Source organism: Periophthalmus magnuspinnatus, chromosome 1 (assembly GCF_009829125.3).
Source record: "Periophthalmus magnuspinnatus isolate fPerMag1 chromosome 1, fPerMag1.2.pri, whole genome shotgun sequence".
Lineage (NCBI taxonomy): Eukaryota > Metazoa > Chordata > Actinopteri > Gobiiformes > Gobiidae > Periophthalmus > Periophthalmus magnuspinnatus.
Window position 1 is genome coordinate 32626277 of NC_047126.1, and position 18373 is coordinate 32644649.

Sequence of the window (18373 nt, forward strand, 5' to 3'; positions counted from 1 at the left end):
GTTTTCATGTTAACAGCTCCTTTTACCTTTTGTTTAGTAGAGATTTGCCACTCCATGATTGAAATTACCTAACTGATTCTAGTGAAGGTGTGTGGAGTTTAAAAACACAGTGAAGCACTTCCTGTATTACCCCATGACATCACAAGGTGGACCAGAGTATTTTCTGCTTTGAGAGAAGAGCTCAATATGCAGGGTTTGTGTGTTAAACATGTGTGAATGTAATGAAACACAACTACAGGTGTGTTTGTGATGAGGAAACAACATTATAACATAGAGCAGAAAATTGTGTAACATGAGCCTTATAAACAGAGTATGGGCTCATGGTATAAGACTCCACAATTTAAAGAGGTTTTGAATGTTCCAGGGTCAAATGTAAAAAGTGTACATGGACTTTTGCCCTCTTTGGATTTACAGTTAAGTGGCATTTACAGACATAATCCCCTTTACATTAGAGCAGACCAAAACAAACCCTTTGCCCTAATGCAGCGGGGGGCGGGGGGGCACTGGGCACTGAGGAAGTCACAGCTAAATAATGTCAGCCAACATTTCACATACTATCTCTTGATTATGAAGAAAACAATAAACTTCATGACCTTATACGCATAAAATATGTCCCAGTCACGAGCATAGCTGTTTAATGACCACATTTATTCTGCAATTTACCTCCATATCATTCACATCTAATCCAAAACATAGTTTGGAGAGCCACTCAGTTATTGTGTGCACTCATTTAAGAAAACTGTGAACTAGTTTTGTCACGATACTAACATTTCAAACTCGATTTTGATACCAAGGAATAGACTTGATACTCGATTCCAATACCACAATGATAATAAAAAGACTCTTTCTTTAAACAATAATTCAATTTATTTTTGGTAAAGCCCAAAATCACAGCAGCAGTTGCCTCTTTGGGATGAACATGAGAATTGATTTAACCAACAGAAAATCAATAATAAAACAGAAACAGACAAGCAAATGAATCAACAGTAAACAAGCAAATGGAGAAGTGTCCCAGAGTGCCACCTGTCCTTAGACCCTCCTTCTAAAAAAACAAAACCAATGTGATTTTCAAATGAAATGAAAGTATGTTCTTTTATATTATCATTCAGTCTTATACACCAGTCTTATACTTGTTCTTAAGGTAATTCTAAAGCTGTTCGGGAAATCCCTCATTCGTCCAGAAGAGGATCAAAGTAGAGACAGTTCCAGTGCTGGTCATCATCGCAAAAACAGCGACCAGATGACCACAGCTGAAACCATTTCTACACTATTCAGGAAAGGTTCATTACTGTCCTGTGAATGTGACTTTTTAGTATCGATCCCTGCTCAAATGGGTATCTAGTTTCGAGGCTAGTTTTAGTATTGATTAGTACCTGATTTTTGATACTTTTGACAACTCTAAATCATCTTTTTCTTTTAAAAGATGTTCAATTCAAAAGATAACATTTTAATATACTGTATATGTTTGAATGTTTGTAATACAGCGTTATGGACTTATATAGTTATTTGTTGTGTTTATGTTTTTCCTTCTTCGAACAGGGCGTCCATGAAAAGGAGAGTCCGAGTGCTCTCAGCGGGCTTTCCCTGTATAAATAAAGACAAACAAATAAATAAAAATAGTAGAATGGAATGTAGCAGCGTAAAACAGCACAATTGACCCTCATATGGAACAGAATAACTACCCTATAACACTATAAAGCAGTGTAACTCATTTCAATAAGCTAGAGTCTATATAATCTATAAATACGCCCATGGTAGTTTCTGTTGACCCATTTCTCAAAGACTAAATATTTGATGCTCTGAGAGATAAAGATGACGCAACATCACGACTACGACTAGTGCCAGTGTTGCACCAGTTCCTTACATCTTTCATTTAGTTTGGCATGTTTGCTAAATGCTAGCTGCTAACCGAACAGGGATGTTGATAACCCACTGGTCCGTTGGCTGCCAGGCCCAAGGCTGTGTGAGGCTGGAGCTACAGTGATCAGAGCGTGTGCAGATGATAAGTCTATAAATAGCATTGAGCAGACAGGACAAAAGCTGTTTCCCTTTAAATGAGGCAACGTGGTGGTTCAATGTCTGCTGACAAATAAAGCTCACTGACAACACAAGACATCATTTTTTAGTACTGAATAAAATACTGCAGTACTGACAATTGTGGTATTCTGTTACAATCTTTTTTTGCTTCTGAGTCAGTGGACTAAATAGAACACTTGCTCAAAATACATTATGACATTAAAGGTCATATTACGTCAAATTGACTCCTGTGAGCTTTCAGTCATTTTATAATGCTGTTATCTCCTCAAAAACAAACCCACAGTTGCATTTTTTTTCATTCATATTTGACTAACCCATTATTATTAGTCTGTCTACATCTCCAAAGCTCTAAATGCTCTGTTCCACCCTGTGATGTCATGTAGTGGTAGTTTTGCTGTTATCTCCTCAAAAACAAACCCACAGTTGCATTTTTTTTCATTCATATTTGACTAACCCTTTATTATTAGTCTGTCTACATCTCCAAAGCTCCAAATGCTCTGTTCCACCCTGTGATGTCATGTAGTGGTAGTTTTCAAGTTAACAGCTCCTTTTACCCTTTATTTAGTAGAGATTTGAAATTCCAGAGCTGAAATCAACCAAATGATTCTAGTAAAGGTGTGTGGAGTTTAAAAACACAGTGAAGCACTTCCTGTATTACCCCATGACATCACAAGGTGGTGAGAAGAACTCTCTGTTTGTGATGAGAAAACATTATAACATAGATCAGAAAATAGTGTAATATGGGCCCTTAAATGCAAAAAGGTCACAATATTAAAATATAAGCTCTGTTTGTTTTTATTTTTATTTGTAATGGTCCATTGCAAGTTGACAATAAACGTTTCTATCTCCATGGAGACAAGTAGGCACAGGCAGGCCAAGTTACAGGTCAAGTGTGTAGAGAAGTGACCCCGTTCACAGTAAAAAAGTAAGATTTTTCATGGTATTTTTCAGCTATAAAACTCCAGCAATTGAATACATGCAAGATATATTAAATGCTATACTGTGGAACATTCCAGACTAAGCAACAACATTTCCACAGAGACAAACAGGTGGCAAACCCTTTTTTGTGCTTGAATTGCTATCTACCTTAAAACAGCTATGCCTGTTTTATGACATTTAGTTACAACACTTTCAGTTCACCAAAGTTAGCCTATAGTTAAACCTCGCTAATACCTGACTATAAAAAGTGCCATAAATTTTGACCTGCTCGTGCTCATTGACGAATGCTTACTTAAGATCTTTATGAGGTCGTGATCAACTTTCTCTCCCTGGCCTTGTGTTGGGTCACCATAATATTCCCATGTTAGAATTGACGCAGCCCTGCTGCTTCATAAAACTTAGTGTGGCCTTTGTAATCTTAAATGAGCAACACATGAGCTGAGTTCAATGGCCTGCCACAGTACCTTCAGTGCGTATGTCTGCGGCTGGTGATAAGTGCGAGTACAAGTTGCATAACCGGAACTATAATTACTCCAGGACTGGTCATGAGATGAAGCCCAAACAATAATGTTTGAGACTGGACCAGACAGAATGCAATGGACTGAGCTGTGATAAGTTTCTGAAAAGCAAAGTTTGTTTATCAGGGTTTCTTTTAATTAAGGTTATATATTACACAAAATGGACTCTGGTTAACTTCAAGTCTTATTATAATGTTGTTACCTCCTCAAAAACACACCTGGAGTTGTGTTTTGTTGTGTCATTCACACATGTTTGAAAAACACTTTATTATTATTCTGTCTATATCTCCAAAGCTCAAAATGCTCTGTTCCACCTTGTGATGTCATGATGTGGTAGTTTTCACGTTAACGGCTCCTTTTATCTTTTGCTGATATTATCGAAATGATTCTATTGATGGTTATAAGAATGTTTTTTTCTGGTGTAACACAGCTCCAGGTATATTTGCAATGAGGTAATAGCATTATAACATGGCTTAAATATTAATTTTATAATTATTACATATGTTTTGATTTGTTTGCATTGTATTTTAATGTCTTTTGTATTCTGTAAATCACAATTCATACACAATTGCTTGTGCCTACTTGTTCTAAGACTTACTGTGTGACACTACTACAGAACAAAAACAATGTTTGTGGTTCCAGGCAGGAAGAATGAATGGCTTTTCCACATTGTTCAAGGTCTCACCCCACTGCAGGCCTGATGCACTTGTGATTTCCTCACTTCCCACAAGCCACGACAACTCTGACATCTGGCAGAGACAACTGCAATGTCTTCTGTCACGTCCATAAGATGAGGATGAGGGCACTTGCTTTAATTTCTCTTTCTCTCCTGTTTACTTTAAGTCTATAAATAAAACTTGGTTTCTCACTTTGGTTGACCTTTGGAAATTAGTATGACTAAGTACTATTTGAAATTCAACTATAGTAGACAGTTTACCCAGCGTGCTAAATATAACCTGCAACAGGAAGAAGTGGATGATTTTTGCATGTGTCAGTTTAACACATAGTTTGGACTGAAGCTGGGTTTCCCTATTAGGCTTCAGACTTACGTCAAACAGGTGCTTATTCTAATCTGACTATTTTAACATTCTTATTTGACAGTGTCTATAGACACAAAACAGTTTACTCCACGTTTTACATCCTCGAGTCTACTTTTGGTGCTTTTCAAACTGGTCAACCAAAACAACATCCCAAGTTCAACTATGAAGCACGCCCAAGACTTCTTGGGACCAATGAAAGGAGCGAGTCTGCGCATCACACCAATATGTGAAGCCGGGGGATGGTGCATATGACTGTTGCTAGGGCATGTCCCTGATTCTCAGCCAATAGTATCGCTGCTTACGCTTTGGTGACTCCTGATTGGCTGAAGTGAGACAGAAGGCCCGCCTACTACTTTACACATTGGTCAGACGTGCAGTCAGTCACGTCCCATAGTTTTAGTTAGGTGCTGTTGATACTGTAGTTGGAGTCGACAAGACTCAGAGCAGAATATAGGCTAGCAGCAGACTAACAGCTCTCTAAAGCTGTTTTGAATCCCATTCCATTCTTTTATTACCTGTACATTTGTGTAAATAGACTATTTCTATTTTTATATCGAGGCACCATGATGGAATTTAACTCTCTTTTAATTCTGCTGGAGGCTGCAGAGTACTTGGAAAGAAGAGACAGAGGTATTTCATGTCAAATTGATCAGTCAAGGGGATAACTAGCCGGCTCTTAAAGTGATCGGATATAATGGCTTATTAAAACACAGTTTTTATCATCATCAATAAAGTTTGCCATGGTGCAGGTATGATGTCACTTTAAAGACAATGGGACATAGAACAAGCGATGGAGGCAAACTGCATCGTGCAACACGACTCAGACATCTGCCTTATTTTCGACATTTATCATGTGTCATTTTGTAACCACTCACTATGAGCAGTTGTTAGATGTGGGACATGTGTTATCTGTGGTTTGACGCTTGGATTTTGCTATTACATGTTTTAAAGTGAGTATTTACGAGTAACACAGTCCACGCTCCATCGCGATGGCACAGCTCAAAGCTAACAGTCTATGTTATTACATTTTTTCTGACAAATAATCTGGAACAAATCATTAGTTTAGTTCAAAACTGGATTTTAATAGCACACAGGCATTCAGAAATATGTGTGTCGTTTCATTATCTGCTGTCAATATAATAATGTACTAAGTTAACCCCATTTTTCTTGTCGCTCCATAGAGGCAGAACACGGCTATGCATCTGTATTACCATTCACTAGCGACTTCTCCAGGAAGAAAACGAAACCCTCGCCAATTACCAGAAAAGCTCAGAACAATAGGTAAATGTCACTTTTATTTATATTCTAAAAATAAAGCTTGCATGTGATGCTAGTCCAAAGTGGGTTAGAGAAAGAAGCTGCTTTCGTATACTTATGCCACCTCTCGCTGCTAATGCGAGTGTGCCTGGGCTTGGCTTTCTGTTTTGGTCTCTCCAATAAACACTGCCACGCGTACACTGTCAACTCTGCTGCCTCCACTCCCACTCTGGTTCTCACGCACACCTCCTCTTCCAGCAGCACCACAGCTCAGCACAGATGCACACACAGCCCAGTGCATGCAGTGTACCTACAGTCAGTCTCTCACCAATGCTCTCATCAATGCGCTCACCAGGGCTCTCACCTCTGCAAAGACCTCTTCTTATGTGGTTCACACGCTTATGCTTATGCTTAATAAATCAGGGGGTCTCAAGTTTGGAACCACAGACCCATATTTTTCTAACTCAAGGTGCAAAAGCAAAACAGATGAACAATTTTTGCTTCCACTGTCATTTTTGCAAACAAAAATGTCAGGAGAAGTGAGGGATACTTTTTTCTGCATTTATGGTTAGTAACACAAGTGTCCCAGTTCTGCAGTGCAACAACATTGTTATGAAACTGCAGTATGCTGGTAGCCAAAAGTTTACAAAGTAGGTTAGGTTTATTTGACCGGCTGTGGTCTGTTAGCTTTCTGAACTAGTCTCCAGTTAACCTCTGGGTAAAGCAAAATGCAAAGCTCGCTGAATTCAAATTTGTTAACTAGGTACGTTATCCTTTTAGTACACTTTACTGCCAGCAAACAGCTAAAGTAATGCTGACTACAAACCTGTCAGCCGCTAACTTCTCATTTACAGTGTAGTTTCAGTTTCACTTGTGTTACTTACATCTGACTCAGTAGATATTATTTAAAGGCGGATTCACTGATGTCAACACTGTGAGTTTGTTAAAAATTGACAGAAATTGAACAGCATTGCTTATTTGGGACATTGCACATCCCATCTGGAAGAACTAACCCCAGTCCTGACATCATCAGACTCTTGGTTTTGCCTTTGGGTGCTACATGTCAATGTAGGTCACTGTAGTATGTGTAAGTTAACTAAAAAGGATGATTATTAACTATGCACAAAGCCTTTTGTTAAATTTTGCTAAAAACTTAACTATTTAAGTGTCACCCCATTTCCCCTAAAGCTTTGCCACTACATGAACACCGGCTTTAGTCCTTTGTTTCGCTGCAATAATTACAGACTCAAAAATGTTATATGAAAGAGGCAGTGGGGTAATTGTATGTGTTTGTCTTGTCACAAAACAGAGGTTGTAAAATTCCTTGAGACAAGCGGGTGAATGGGGGAGGGTGTTGGCTGGGGCATGGGGGATGTGGCAGGTGGGTGTGGTGCCTAGACCATGACAAACACCACCTTAAACTTGGATCCATTCAACAAACTTGCTTTTTTTTTCACCTTATTTTGGTATTTTCCATCTACACAAATCTCCAGTTCCTTACACTACTACCTCAATCCAACCTTTCTGGTGTTTGGAATCAACAGGATGCAAGGGGGCACTTAAGTAAAACATGTTTGATCTTGAGGATGTATTTTTAGCAAGCTGTAGTTGTAAGGACAATGCAGAAACACAGTCAAAACCTGCTCTTTGAGACTAAATAAAACATGTTTACCCATGACGTGTATACAATTTCTAAAAAAATAAATGGGAAGATGTAATTTCCTTGTCTACTAGTGCTGGTTACTATCTAGGAATCTTGAATATTATATGTAGGCCTATTAGTAAGGCGTTAAAAAGTAATTACAACTTGGCTGCTTCTATTCCAAAAAATATATATATATCAGATCAGCTTTTCCACGAAGTTTGATGATGGTGCCTGGATTACTGCACGTGGCACTACCTCTCACTTATGTAACATTCAGGTGCCAAGACTACAGGTTTATCAGCGGTACCTTTCCTTATAATGTACAATGGTATTTCCTGGTTATCATCTTCTTACATTTTCATGAGAACATGAGAAATGAGGCATGACTCAACATATTCAGAACTTTTTCCGGTTATTTCCATAGCTATAGTAATACCTCAGTGGTTAATCCCATCTTTGGTAAAAAAAATATATATATATTTTTGTCTTTCAAATGTATTTCTTTTGAAAGTAAGTAGTGCTGACTAAAAAGCTCTACAAGCACAGCTACTTTTTTATTGTCCAAAATATATCATAAAAAAAATGCTCTTTATTAATAATAGACACATTTGTGAATTAAAGGGTGAACACCCGATTTTCTTCATGCAATCAAGTGTTTTGTTTTGCAGAGGCACATATTGTAAAAGCAGCTCTAACAGTCAAAATGAGACCACTGTGTACTGTCTGCATCTCGACCTTTTTATACTATCCATGAACCAAGAAGTAAGACTGGTGCTCTGTTAGCATGCTAGTTTGTTTTAACAGTGGCGTGACAGCAAAACTCTGCTCTGGCCCCTAAAAGTTGTGGAATTTAAATTCCACACATTACTAGTGTCCTATTTATGAGATGCAAAAATAGTACACTATACACTCACCTGAAGGATTATTAGGAACACCATACTAATATGGTGTTTGACCCCGTTTCGCCTTCAGAACTGCCTTAATTCTACGTGGCATTGATTCAACAAGGTGCTGAAAGCATTCTTTAGAAATGTTGGCCCATATTGATAGCATCTTGCAGTTGATGGAGATTTGTGGGATGCACATCCAGGGCACGAAGCTCCCGTTCCACCACATCCCAAAGATGCTCTATCCGGTTGAGATATGGTGACTGTGGGGGCCTTGTAGTACAGTGAACTCATTGTCATGTTCAAGAAACCAATTTGAAATTATTCGAGCTTTATGACATGGTGCATTATCCTGCTGGAAGTAGCCATCAGAGGATGGGTACATAGTGGTCATGAAGGGAGGGACATGGTTTCTGACCATGTCCATCCCTTCATGACCAGGTAGCCTGTGACATTTAAACAATGCCCAATTGGCACTAAGGGACCTAAAGTGTGCCAAGAAAACATCCCCCACACCATTTACACCACCACCACCAGCCTGCACAGTAACAAGGCATGATGGATCCATGTTCTCATTCTGTTTATGCCAAATTCTGACTCTACCGTTTGAATGTCTCAACAGAAATCGAGACTCATCAGACCAGGCAACATTTTTCCAGGCTTCAACTGTCCAATTTTGGTGAGCTCGTGCAAATTGTAGCCTCTTTTTCCTATTTGTAGTGGAGATGAGTGGTACCCGGTGGGGTCTTCTGCTGCCCATCCGCCTCAAGGTTGTGCGTGTTGTGGCTTCACAAATGCTTTGCTGCATTCCTCGGTTGTAACGAGTGGTGATTTTAGTCAACGTTGCTCTTCTATCAGCTTGAATCTCTCGGCCCATTTTCCTCTGACCTCTAGCATCAAGGCAACAAGGCATTTTCGCCCACAGGACTGCCGCATACTGGATGTTTTTCCCTTTTCACACCATTCTTTGTAAACCCTAGAAATGGTTGTGCTTGAAAATCCCAGTAACTGAGCAGATTGTGAAATACTCAGACCGGCCCGTCTGGCACCAACAACCATGCCACGCTCATAATTACTTAAATCACCTTTCTTTCCCATTCTGACATTCAGTTTGGAGTTCAGGAGATTGTCTTGACCAGGACCACACCCCTAAATGCATTGAAGCAACTGCCATGTGATTGGTTGATTAGATAATTGCATTAAGGAGAAATTGAACAGGTGTTCCTAATAATCCTTTAGGTGAGTATAATGTGTTAACAAAGAGAGTAATATGTTTTGACTGCTGCAAACATTTTAAAACTTCTGTTTTTCAGACTGTAAAACTCAGGTCAAGTGCAGTGCCTTTAGTCAGTCCAGTTAACGTCATTATCAACTATGTGTATGTGTTGCTTAAAAAAATGTAATAAGGCGTGTACATAATATTTAGTTTGGCCTTGGATGTCAATAATCCAGTTATTCTACCTGCATGTAAGCCACAGTTAGCGCAGAGTTCAGTTACCCCGAAGCGTGAAGTGCAGTAGCCTGGCCTTGTCACACACAGCTGTGGGAACTACTGCTCGGGCCAAACACAAGGGCCCTCAAACCAGCGGAAAATGTGAAAAGGCTTGTTGTCTGCCCGGCCTTTTGTTGTTCCTGTTTTTGTTTTTATTGCCTCGGTGGTGTCCATGACGGTCCCATGAACAGAGGGCCTGTTTCAGATGGACTGCCGTGCCCTCCCATCATAATAGGGCTCTCCTCGGAATAGCCCACATGCTGAGGAATTCTGCAGCGTCTCGGGCCTCCAGACGTCTGAGTGTGTTTTTATCTGCTCTCTCTGCTCGGGCCAGCGCGTACACACCACCGCTGCCTCTCTCTGGGCTGTTTGTGTCTAAGGGGAGCAGCCGGCAGAGGAGGGGTAGTGTATGGACTGTCAGCCACTGGGACACTTTGGCCCCAAACTTCAGTCGCACTCAGTCACTCTTTGGCTGTTTAAAAGCTTGGCTGGTTAGACCCCATTCACTTGTTAAGTATAAAATGGGGCTCCTATCTGTTCCATTGATGACTGCTTTCCTTGGATGAGTTTGACCATTCATCTAAAATGGAAGAAAGCTTTGTGAATGGTTTTCAAAGTGCACCAATTCAAAGCGTTGACTGGCTGCTACAAATTTTCAAATTGTCTCACATTGCACTAACAGAATGGTTTATTCTCCTGCAATTTACAATGCAGGGTTTGAATTGAAGTATGATGGTAATGCAAACAGTGCTTTTCTTGACACTTCATATCATTGTTCTGTTGGGTGCATTCAGGAATGAACCGTCCTGACCCCAACGCCTTCACAATCACAGTTGCGGTTTGCCAAAGGACAGTAGCTGGGAGCCGTACTTATGCCACTAAACTCCGGATTAGTTATGTCTCTACCACATGAGCATGGACATCTGCAGCGGTCACAAGTACTTTGATTCATTGATTCAGCTCCTCTAGTGAATCCCAAGGGGTTCCTACTAGCTCAGCCAAGAGACATCAGTTTGAAGTTAGGACGTCAGCGCTCTACTTTTGCAAACAGAATTCAACTCTTGCATAAGCTCTGACCTAGAATCTGAACAAATGTTGGAGAAGGGGGAAATAAGGTGAAAAACTACAATAAGCTTGCAAAAAATTCCAAAGATATTGAATAGCTGTTCTTCATACAACTGTTGTTCATACTTGGGACAAACAGTAGTCACAGTGTCGCCTATGTCAAAACCATCATTGCTATTTGAGCCTGACACATGGAATGGTAGTTGTCCCGCAGAGGCCAAAGAGCTTTAAAATTTTTTTTAAAAAAATTATAAAACATGTATTTTGAGGATGAACGCTTAAGCTTATAAAAGTGCACACCCTAAGCCCACTGCAAACACTGGCCTTCAGCGAGCAATGAATATAAACCAGATAAGGCCTGTCTTGCAGCATTATTGTCACCCAGTGCCTTTGATCTTTTGACACATTTTCTTCCTTTAAATTCTATGCTGCTTTCAAACGTCTACTTCCACCTGGGCTTAGCAACTGAACGCACATTCTAACCTTCATGTCGTTGTAATTTGACATAGCTATATTTTATGACACTTTTTCATTTTTCTTTTGCAGATCGTCACACAACGAGCTGGAAAAACACAGGTAAGGTGACGGCTGATGCTCTCTGATCTCTCCCATCTTTTATATTTTGTCGTATTAGTATGCGACTCCCGGGCCAGCCTCCGTGCATTCCTCACATAGTCAGGAGGAGGTTGGCTGCAGGTGAGCCACACATATTTTGGCTCGCTGTAAAAAAGAGTTGCAGATCACATCAGAGGGTAGCTTCAAAGGAGTTCGCTCTCTTGTCTGAAAATAAGCTTCGAGATTAGATCTGTCTGCAAGTCATGGATGAGGCTAACAAAGTAAAGTGAAAGAGGCAGGGTCTAATAAGCCTCACCTGTAGTGATGCACCGATCCCGTATCATACCAGTGTGCTTACTGTCTCATATTTTAGTTTTTTTTAAGTTATTCTGCAATTACTTGAGGGATAAATAACAGCTACATAACACATTCAGTTTTGTTTTATATTATTTTAGTGTAAAGGAAATATTGCAGTTTTCTGCACTGGTATCGGTTAATATCGATACTTAAGCTATAATATTGAAATTGTTATGAAAAAGCTGAACTGCATCCCTAATAATAAGACTCTTTACTGATTGTAATTGACCCAGAAAGTGTCATAATGTTTGAACTTTCATTTATACAAAGCAGTTGTTTACTTGAGAGCTAAATAACATCAACATAACACATTTGGATCAGTTTTGTCAAATTTTATTTTTGTTTAAAGGAAATAATTGCTATTAATAGTCTCTGCACTGGTATTGGTTGATATTGGTATCAGCAGATCAGTATCAGAACTGAAAAAGCTGGACCGGTGCAGCTCTACTCACCTATAGTTCCACTTCTTTGCAATTTGCCATAAATATCAAGTTTTGAAAGAATGATTTATTTGTTGTTTCAGTCTGACTCTTGAGCCCGAAACTATTATAATTAAAATCTAGGTTATGTGTACAAAATCTGCAATCTGCATCTGCAAACCACATTGGCGAAAATATTCAAATATTTTAAAAGCTTTGAGTACATTTCTTGGACATTTTCCACCCAAAGTCATCATAAGCTTCTCTTGTGGTTTGACTAACGTTACTACAGAGCACTCGGGAAACAGCTGATGTGACTGGGGGCAGGAGCAGTTGTGTTTTGTGTATTCGTACGTGACGCTCTGGTAGTCAGCTTAGAGGAGGCTGGGTCGTTTGTGTAGTCACATGTCTCGGGGAGTGAGTAATGCGTGTGTGGAGAGACTTGCAGAGACATATTCCTCCACTCTCTGACCTGGCTGAGGCCCGGCAGCAGGTGTCGACACAGGAGCTTACCTCATGTCCGGTGATGGGTGTGGTCAGCCCGTGACGTCCAGTTCTGAGCTGACGTCCAGTTGCCTGTGAAGTTCCAGAGTGTCTTCATTCACTTCCGTAGCCGTTAGTATTGCGCATGATTACGTCCTCCGGAAAGTTTCTTGTAAGTGTGTGTCATATAAGTACTAATATTAATTCCTTAGAAACCAGACACATACAATATGCAATAATGACTACATATTACACTGAAAAAATAGTTTTTTTTAAATACAATGCACCGAAAACTGGGAATTAAAGCTGCAATCTGTTATTTATTTTTATTTTTTTTTCACCAGTGGATGGCAGATGTTAAACCCTTTGGCCCCCTCCCCTCACCTGGCCTTTGTCCTGGCTCACCTGTGCTCCCTGGTCTTCATCTGTCAGGCTAAAGCTGGCACACTATTAGACAGCAGTAATGTAGATAGCATCTAGTGGTGAAGTATGGGATTACAACAGGGCCGGGTCAGCCAGTTTTAATTACAAATGTCATCTTTAAATATAACATTCTACATTTTCCAGTTATTTTTTCTCCCTCATTTAGACCCCAGGAAGTTCTTTTAATAAAACCTTCAGCATTTATATGTCATGTGGTAATCGTTTTCTGTAATCGAGATCACCACATGTAAATAAAATAATAGTTTGTGCCATCCTAGTTTGTGGAGTCACACTGTTGCTATTTGCCATTGAAATGTTCTGTTTTATTCATTTTAATGGCTACTTTTGGTGAAAAATGCACCCCTTTTTATAATGACAGTTTCTGTGGTGTAGTTATTATTGTAATCCTCAGCTAACCACTGTATCCTGATTAAATCCCTGTCTGGACCTGTGGTGGGAAATTATATGGTCATTACACCGACATCCAGGTGTTGTGCCCGAAACTGTGACATCAGCCTATCCAGCGTCACCTCATCTTATGTTATCCTATATGTGTCACACCAAAACAAGCTTTGTCAATCCAGAAAATGCAATATCACACTCATTATAGTCATTTTAAATTATCCTGATCATCCACTTGAAGAAAAATACCAAAAAAACTAAATGTGGAAAAAGCAAAAAAGACATGACCTGATTTTAACTTTTCAATCCTGACTTCCTCTTGGCACAGTGCCAGACAGACGGAGCTTTCCAATCGCCTGACACTGCATTTTTAAATTCAGTAGTATATTTTTATTGGCATTTTCTATTTGTCCTTAAATGTTACATTGGCTTTGCCTTGGTTGAATATTTAATCACATTTTGTCCCTTGTTGGTTCATGTCATGCCATACTCTCTTCACCAGTCATCCATCAGAGTGTCAGTCAAACCAGTTAACTAGGTTGCTCCTCTATGATGCTATGCGCTAATCTCCAGCAGTGTTGTCACGGTAGTAAAATTTCCAGCTCGATTTCTATACTAAGGAAGAGACTCCATACTCAATACCGATTCCGATACCATGATGACAATAAAAATACACTCTTAATCTAGACAGTAGAATGCCATTTTAAATATTACATCGTAGTACGTTCTTTTCTATTCCCATGTGTTCTTATATCTGTGTAATGCCTCAGTGTCCAGTAGGTTCCATAGTGGTCCATGGACGTGCCGAATACTAGTCTATGTGGTCTTACAGTTCTGAATCAGCTCAAGATCACTCTAAAGGTTCATTTCTGTCTTGTGATTATTACTTTTTTAGTATGGATACCTGCTTAAATGACTATCTAGTTTCGATAATAGTTTTAGTATCGATTAGTATCAGATTTCCAATACTTCTGACAACCTTATTCTCCAGTCCGATGGCCCATGGTGACGTCCTCAGACTGCACACATGGCTGCAGGCCTGACTCACTGTCTGTGCTGATCATGTGCTCCGGTGTTTTACGATGGCACAGACGCGTCCTTGTACTGTATTTTCATGAGGTAGACCAGGTGGCAGGCACCGCCCGCAAACAACGACCACTAAAGTTTAGTGAGTTGTCAAAGTTTGGTTTCGTGCAAAGGATAGGAATATAAAGACAAGGGCACCAGCTGATTGTTAATGTTTTATGTTTGTGTCTAAATCTGGACGGTATTGAATTATGTTTGGATTTGAGGATAAAATAAAAATTATAAATTCACTTTACATAAACACGCCAAGGAACGTAATATCTGAGTGAAAACTGAACTGCTAGTCTCATCATATGCAGTTCAGAACATGTTTGAAAAGGACCATACAAAGTGTTGGTTTTGAGAATGATATTTTGTTGTTCAAATAGGCTAGCAGTTTCAATTCTGATTATAATCTTACAGCTACCAAGAAAAGTTAGTGTGTTTGACATGATTATTTGCTTTGAATGTAATTAGCTTAGAGCAAACTAATAGCATTTATCTGCACAATAACAAATTCACTTTCTTGATGTGTGTGGGTGCTAGCAGGTAAAGCTAAGCCTAACTATTTACTAGTAATTTCACACCAAAAACTTAATAATAACAAATAAAAATAACTACTTGAATATTTAGCCCTGATAAATATGCACGTCGTGTTGTCTGCACTCTCTATTTTTCATCAGGGTTTCTTTGTAGCGCTGGCAGCTCGGTGGGATCGCTTGCATGCTGCTTGTCTCTCATAAACGTGACGGCTGGTGGCTTGGCGGCGGTGAGCGGGCATATATTTGTGTCCCTTTATCAGAAAGAGATGTCTGGGTAGGTGCCAGCCCTTGCCCACTGAGCTCTGTCCTGACACAACCCCCTTATCAGTTTGATCTCGATGCTAGCTTGTATGCTGCTAGCTTCTTGTCAAACTATATATGAAATGTGGTCTCTCACCACTGACTTTGGTCTCACTTGTGCCCGTCTTCTGTCTAAACCACACGCTTCCTTTTTCAACAAGACCGGTAGATTATGAAACTAGAGACACTTTGCTTTCCCACATATTACCTGTTTACAGGAAATCAGATCTGATATGTGAACACACTTCCCCAAAATGAAAAAAAAAAAGGATTTACTCAGCTATTTCTGTCAACATAGACACCACAAAGACGTCAAGTGATAGCAGTTTGATTTATGAAATCATACTCAGGGACACTCCAGGTTTGATACCACACATAAACAGGGGATGTAACTCTACACTGAAAACCATACTGATCAGATGTGTTAAGGTGTTATTATATTTATATACTATTACTACTACTACTACTACTACTACTAGTACTTTTGTGCAGATTTTCCTTTACTGAAATTGCTTTATTATTGAAATTCAAACTAAAATAGTTGTTTTGGATGCCTTTTTTCCCAGCCAAGGTATGTCACACAGCTGCCACTTTGAATTGGTGGCTATGCTAGCAAATGTTAAGGTTGGGGTTAGAATTAGGATTAAGTTTAAGACCTGTTAATTTGGTTAAGGTTAAAGCATAAGGACAGGTTAGCTAACTGGGTCTTGGCAGAATTGCATTGGGGGAAAAAATGACATGTTTTAGATGATGCTGTGTTTGTTACTTCCTGTTTACATTTGAACAAAGTCCTACTGTCGTCTGAGAGAATCTGTGACAGTCCACGTGCCTCATGGACACAGGAGCTGGTATGAGTTTGTCACGCTCGGATCTTCCTTCTAATTAAATTTACCCTGGCGGTGTCCTGTACTCCCAACTGTGATGGATGACTTATTTGGGAGCTCTTTCCCCTTCACTTGCCTTTGTGTATACTCACTATAGTCTATGTGTGTGTGTTAAGGCTAGCCAGGGCCCTTGCTGGTTTGTTTGAGTTATTGCTCTGTGTCTGTAGGAGGGAACAGCACGCAGAGCCTTGTTACTTCACCTCTTTTGTCTGTTCCTCCAAAGGCCACATCTGTTTTTTTCTTCTATGTACTTTTCCCCCTCCCCGCTCGCTGCTCGCTGGTCTTCATTCGGCCCCTGAAAAGTCTCTGAGTCAGCAGAAACTTGAGGAAAGCAAGAACAGAGGAGAGGGCTTTTATCAGCATTGAACTTTTTATTTAGGTTGTTTTTTATTCTTTTCTACAACTATGAAGGGCTTTTTTTATACGTGTTGTTAGTATTATCCATGCATTTAGACCTTAATCATAAATTGCACAAAAACAGTAATCTCCAATCACATGTTTTTGTCAAACTAACTTGTGTGACGGTCTCGTGCTCATGATGTTTACACCGGGGTTTTGTACTCCTCAAATGTCACACAGTTGGTGGCATTCCTTCAGTGTGCTGACCCAAAGTCATTAGGCCTCCACAGGCAAAGCTTATGACCTCCAATAATGAACACTGTATTGTCTGTCCAACCATAGGGCTCCATGCATTACTAGGATGTAAGTCGTGCATTAGTGTATATAAGTGAACATTGCAGTGGTTCCATGCATGGGATGAGACATGCAATCAGGACCACAGATTAATACAATAGGCCTGTTATAACACGTGTTGAAGTGCGATATATTGCAAAGTAAGTAGGTAAGGTAAGTAGCTAAGTAAATATAGACGATGAACAATAATATGGAAACTAAGCCATAAGTCAGAATCATCCCAAAAAACTATTCGAAATCTACAATAATGTTTCAAAAAACATGAGCTGCAATAAAAAAATAACAGAATGCAACACTTAAGTACCATAGTTAGTTTGTTTCTATAATGAGTCATAGAAGTTCATAATTCCACCCTCTACAGCTCATATCTCATCGTCGTCCCACTTGTACAAAGAAAAAGCACCCACCATAAACAGTGACCCCGAAAAAGTCCATATAGTGCTTATCATGACAAGCCTATATAATACAGCTTTATATAGTAATATCCAAAGTACAATATGCTATACTAATACCAATACTAATACTTTCAATACTAATACTAATACTGTATGTTATTTTTCCATCTCACTCGATACACACTATTTCACAACCTCTGGTGCCTTTTCAACACATGCTATTTGAGGACACAGCTTTTCGCAATCAGTCTACCCTAGATGACCTTATGTGCCCTATACTATCATCATGTTAAACTGACATATAGCTCCAGCTTCGTTCAAGATTTAGCACGGTCTACATAGATAAGTACAAAAGTATAATCACAATATGTCGAAGTCTGCGTGCTTGTGTTTATACAGGAAAGTTGGAGTCAAAAGCATTGATTGGCTCCATAGCTCTATCCCTGGTTGATTGTATATTGTGGCCTGGGGATGATATTGTACAGTTTTGAGGTTAGTGGGAGTAGATTTAACTGGTATAGATTTGCACTGGTCAGAATTGGTTGGACAATTGAGTTTGATCTTGTTCACCTTTGACATTTGTCTTTCTAGGTTGCGGCAGTAAATCAACCACTCCACTTTCTAGTTTGCATAACAATAATTCTAATTGATTTATAACTACCTTGCATTGTCAGAAATTGCATTGACCATCTATAAAACCAATGGAAGTTAGTCAATGTCTTCCGTATAATGTGTTTTTACTTTGCATTTCACTATCTCTCAAACCTTATAGATACATGATAAACATAAAGCAAGAGTAATGATGATCGCACTGATACTGAAGCATGTATTTGCAGACTTTATTTGCAAAAGTGACTGTTGCAGACAGAACTCTGGCTGAGAACGTCCCTGTACCCTCTCAGGTGTCACGTCGTCGTTCTGTGTCAGTGAACTTGGCCGCGGGCAGCTGAAACTCATAAAAGGCAGAGGTACATG

The 18373-nt window shown here is 39.6% G+C and overlaps 1 protein-coding gene across 2 annotated transcripts in view; it reads left to right on the plus strand.

The window, feature by feature from the left end:
* The first annotated feature begins 4940 nt into the window (after window positions 1-4940).
* The window catches only part of mxd4 (MAX dimerization protein 4), a 147663-nt gene continuing 134230 nt past the window's right edge, over window positions 4941-18373 (plus strand). The window contains exons 1-3 of one of the 2 annotated variants that reach the window (XM_033967147.2): window positions 4941-5164; window positions 5716-5815; window positions 11427-11456. In XM_033967147.2, the coding sequence (XP_033823038.1) occupies window positions 5098-5164; window positions 5716-5815; window positions 11427-11456 (197 nt within the window). In that variant the 5' untranslated portion in view covers window positions 4941-5097. The remainder of the gene's footprint in view (window positions 5165-5715; window positions 5816-11426; window positions 11457-18373) is intronic. The other variant, XM_055225881.1, reaches the window with a different exon arrangement.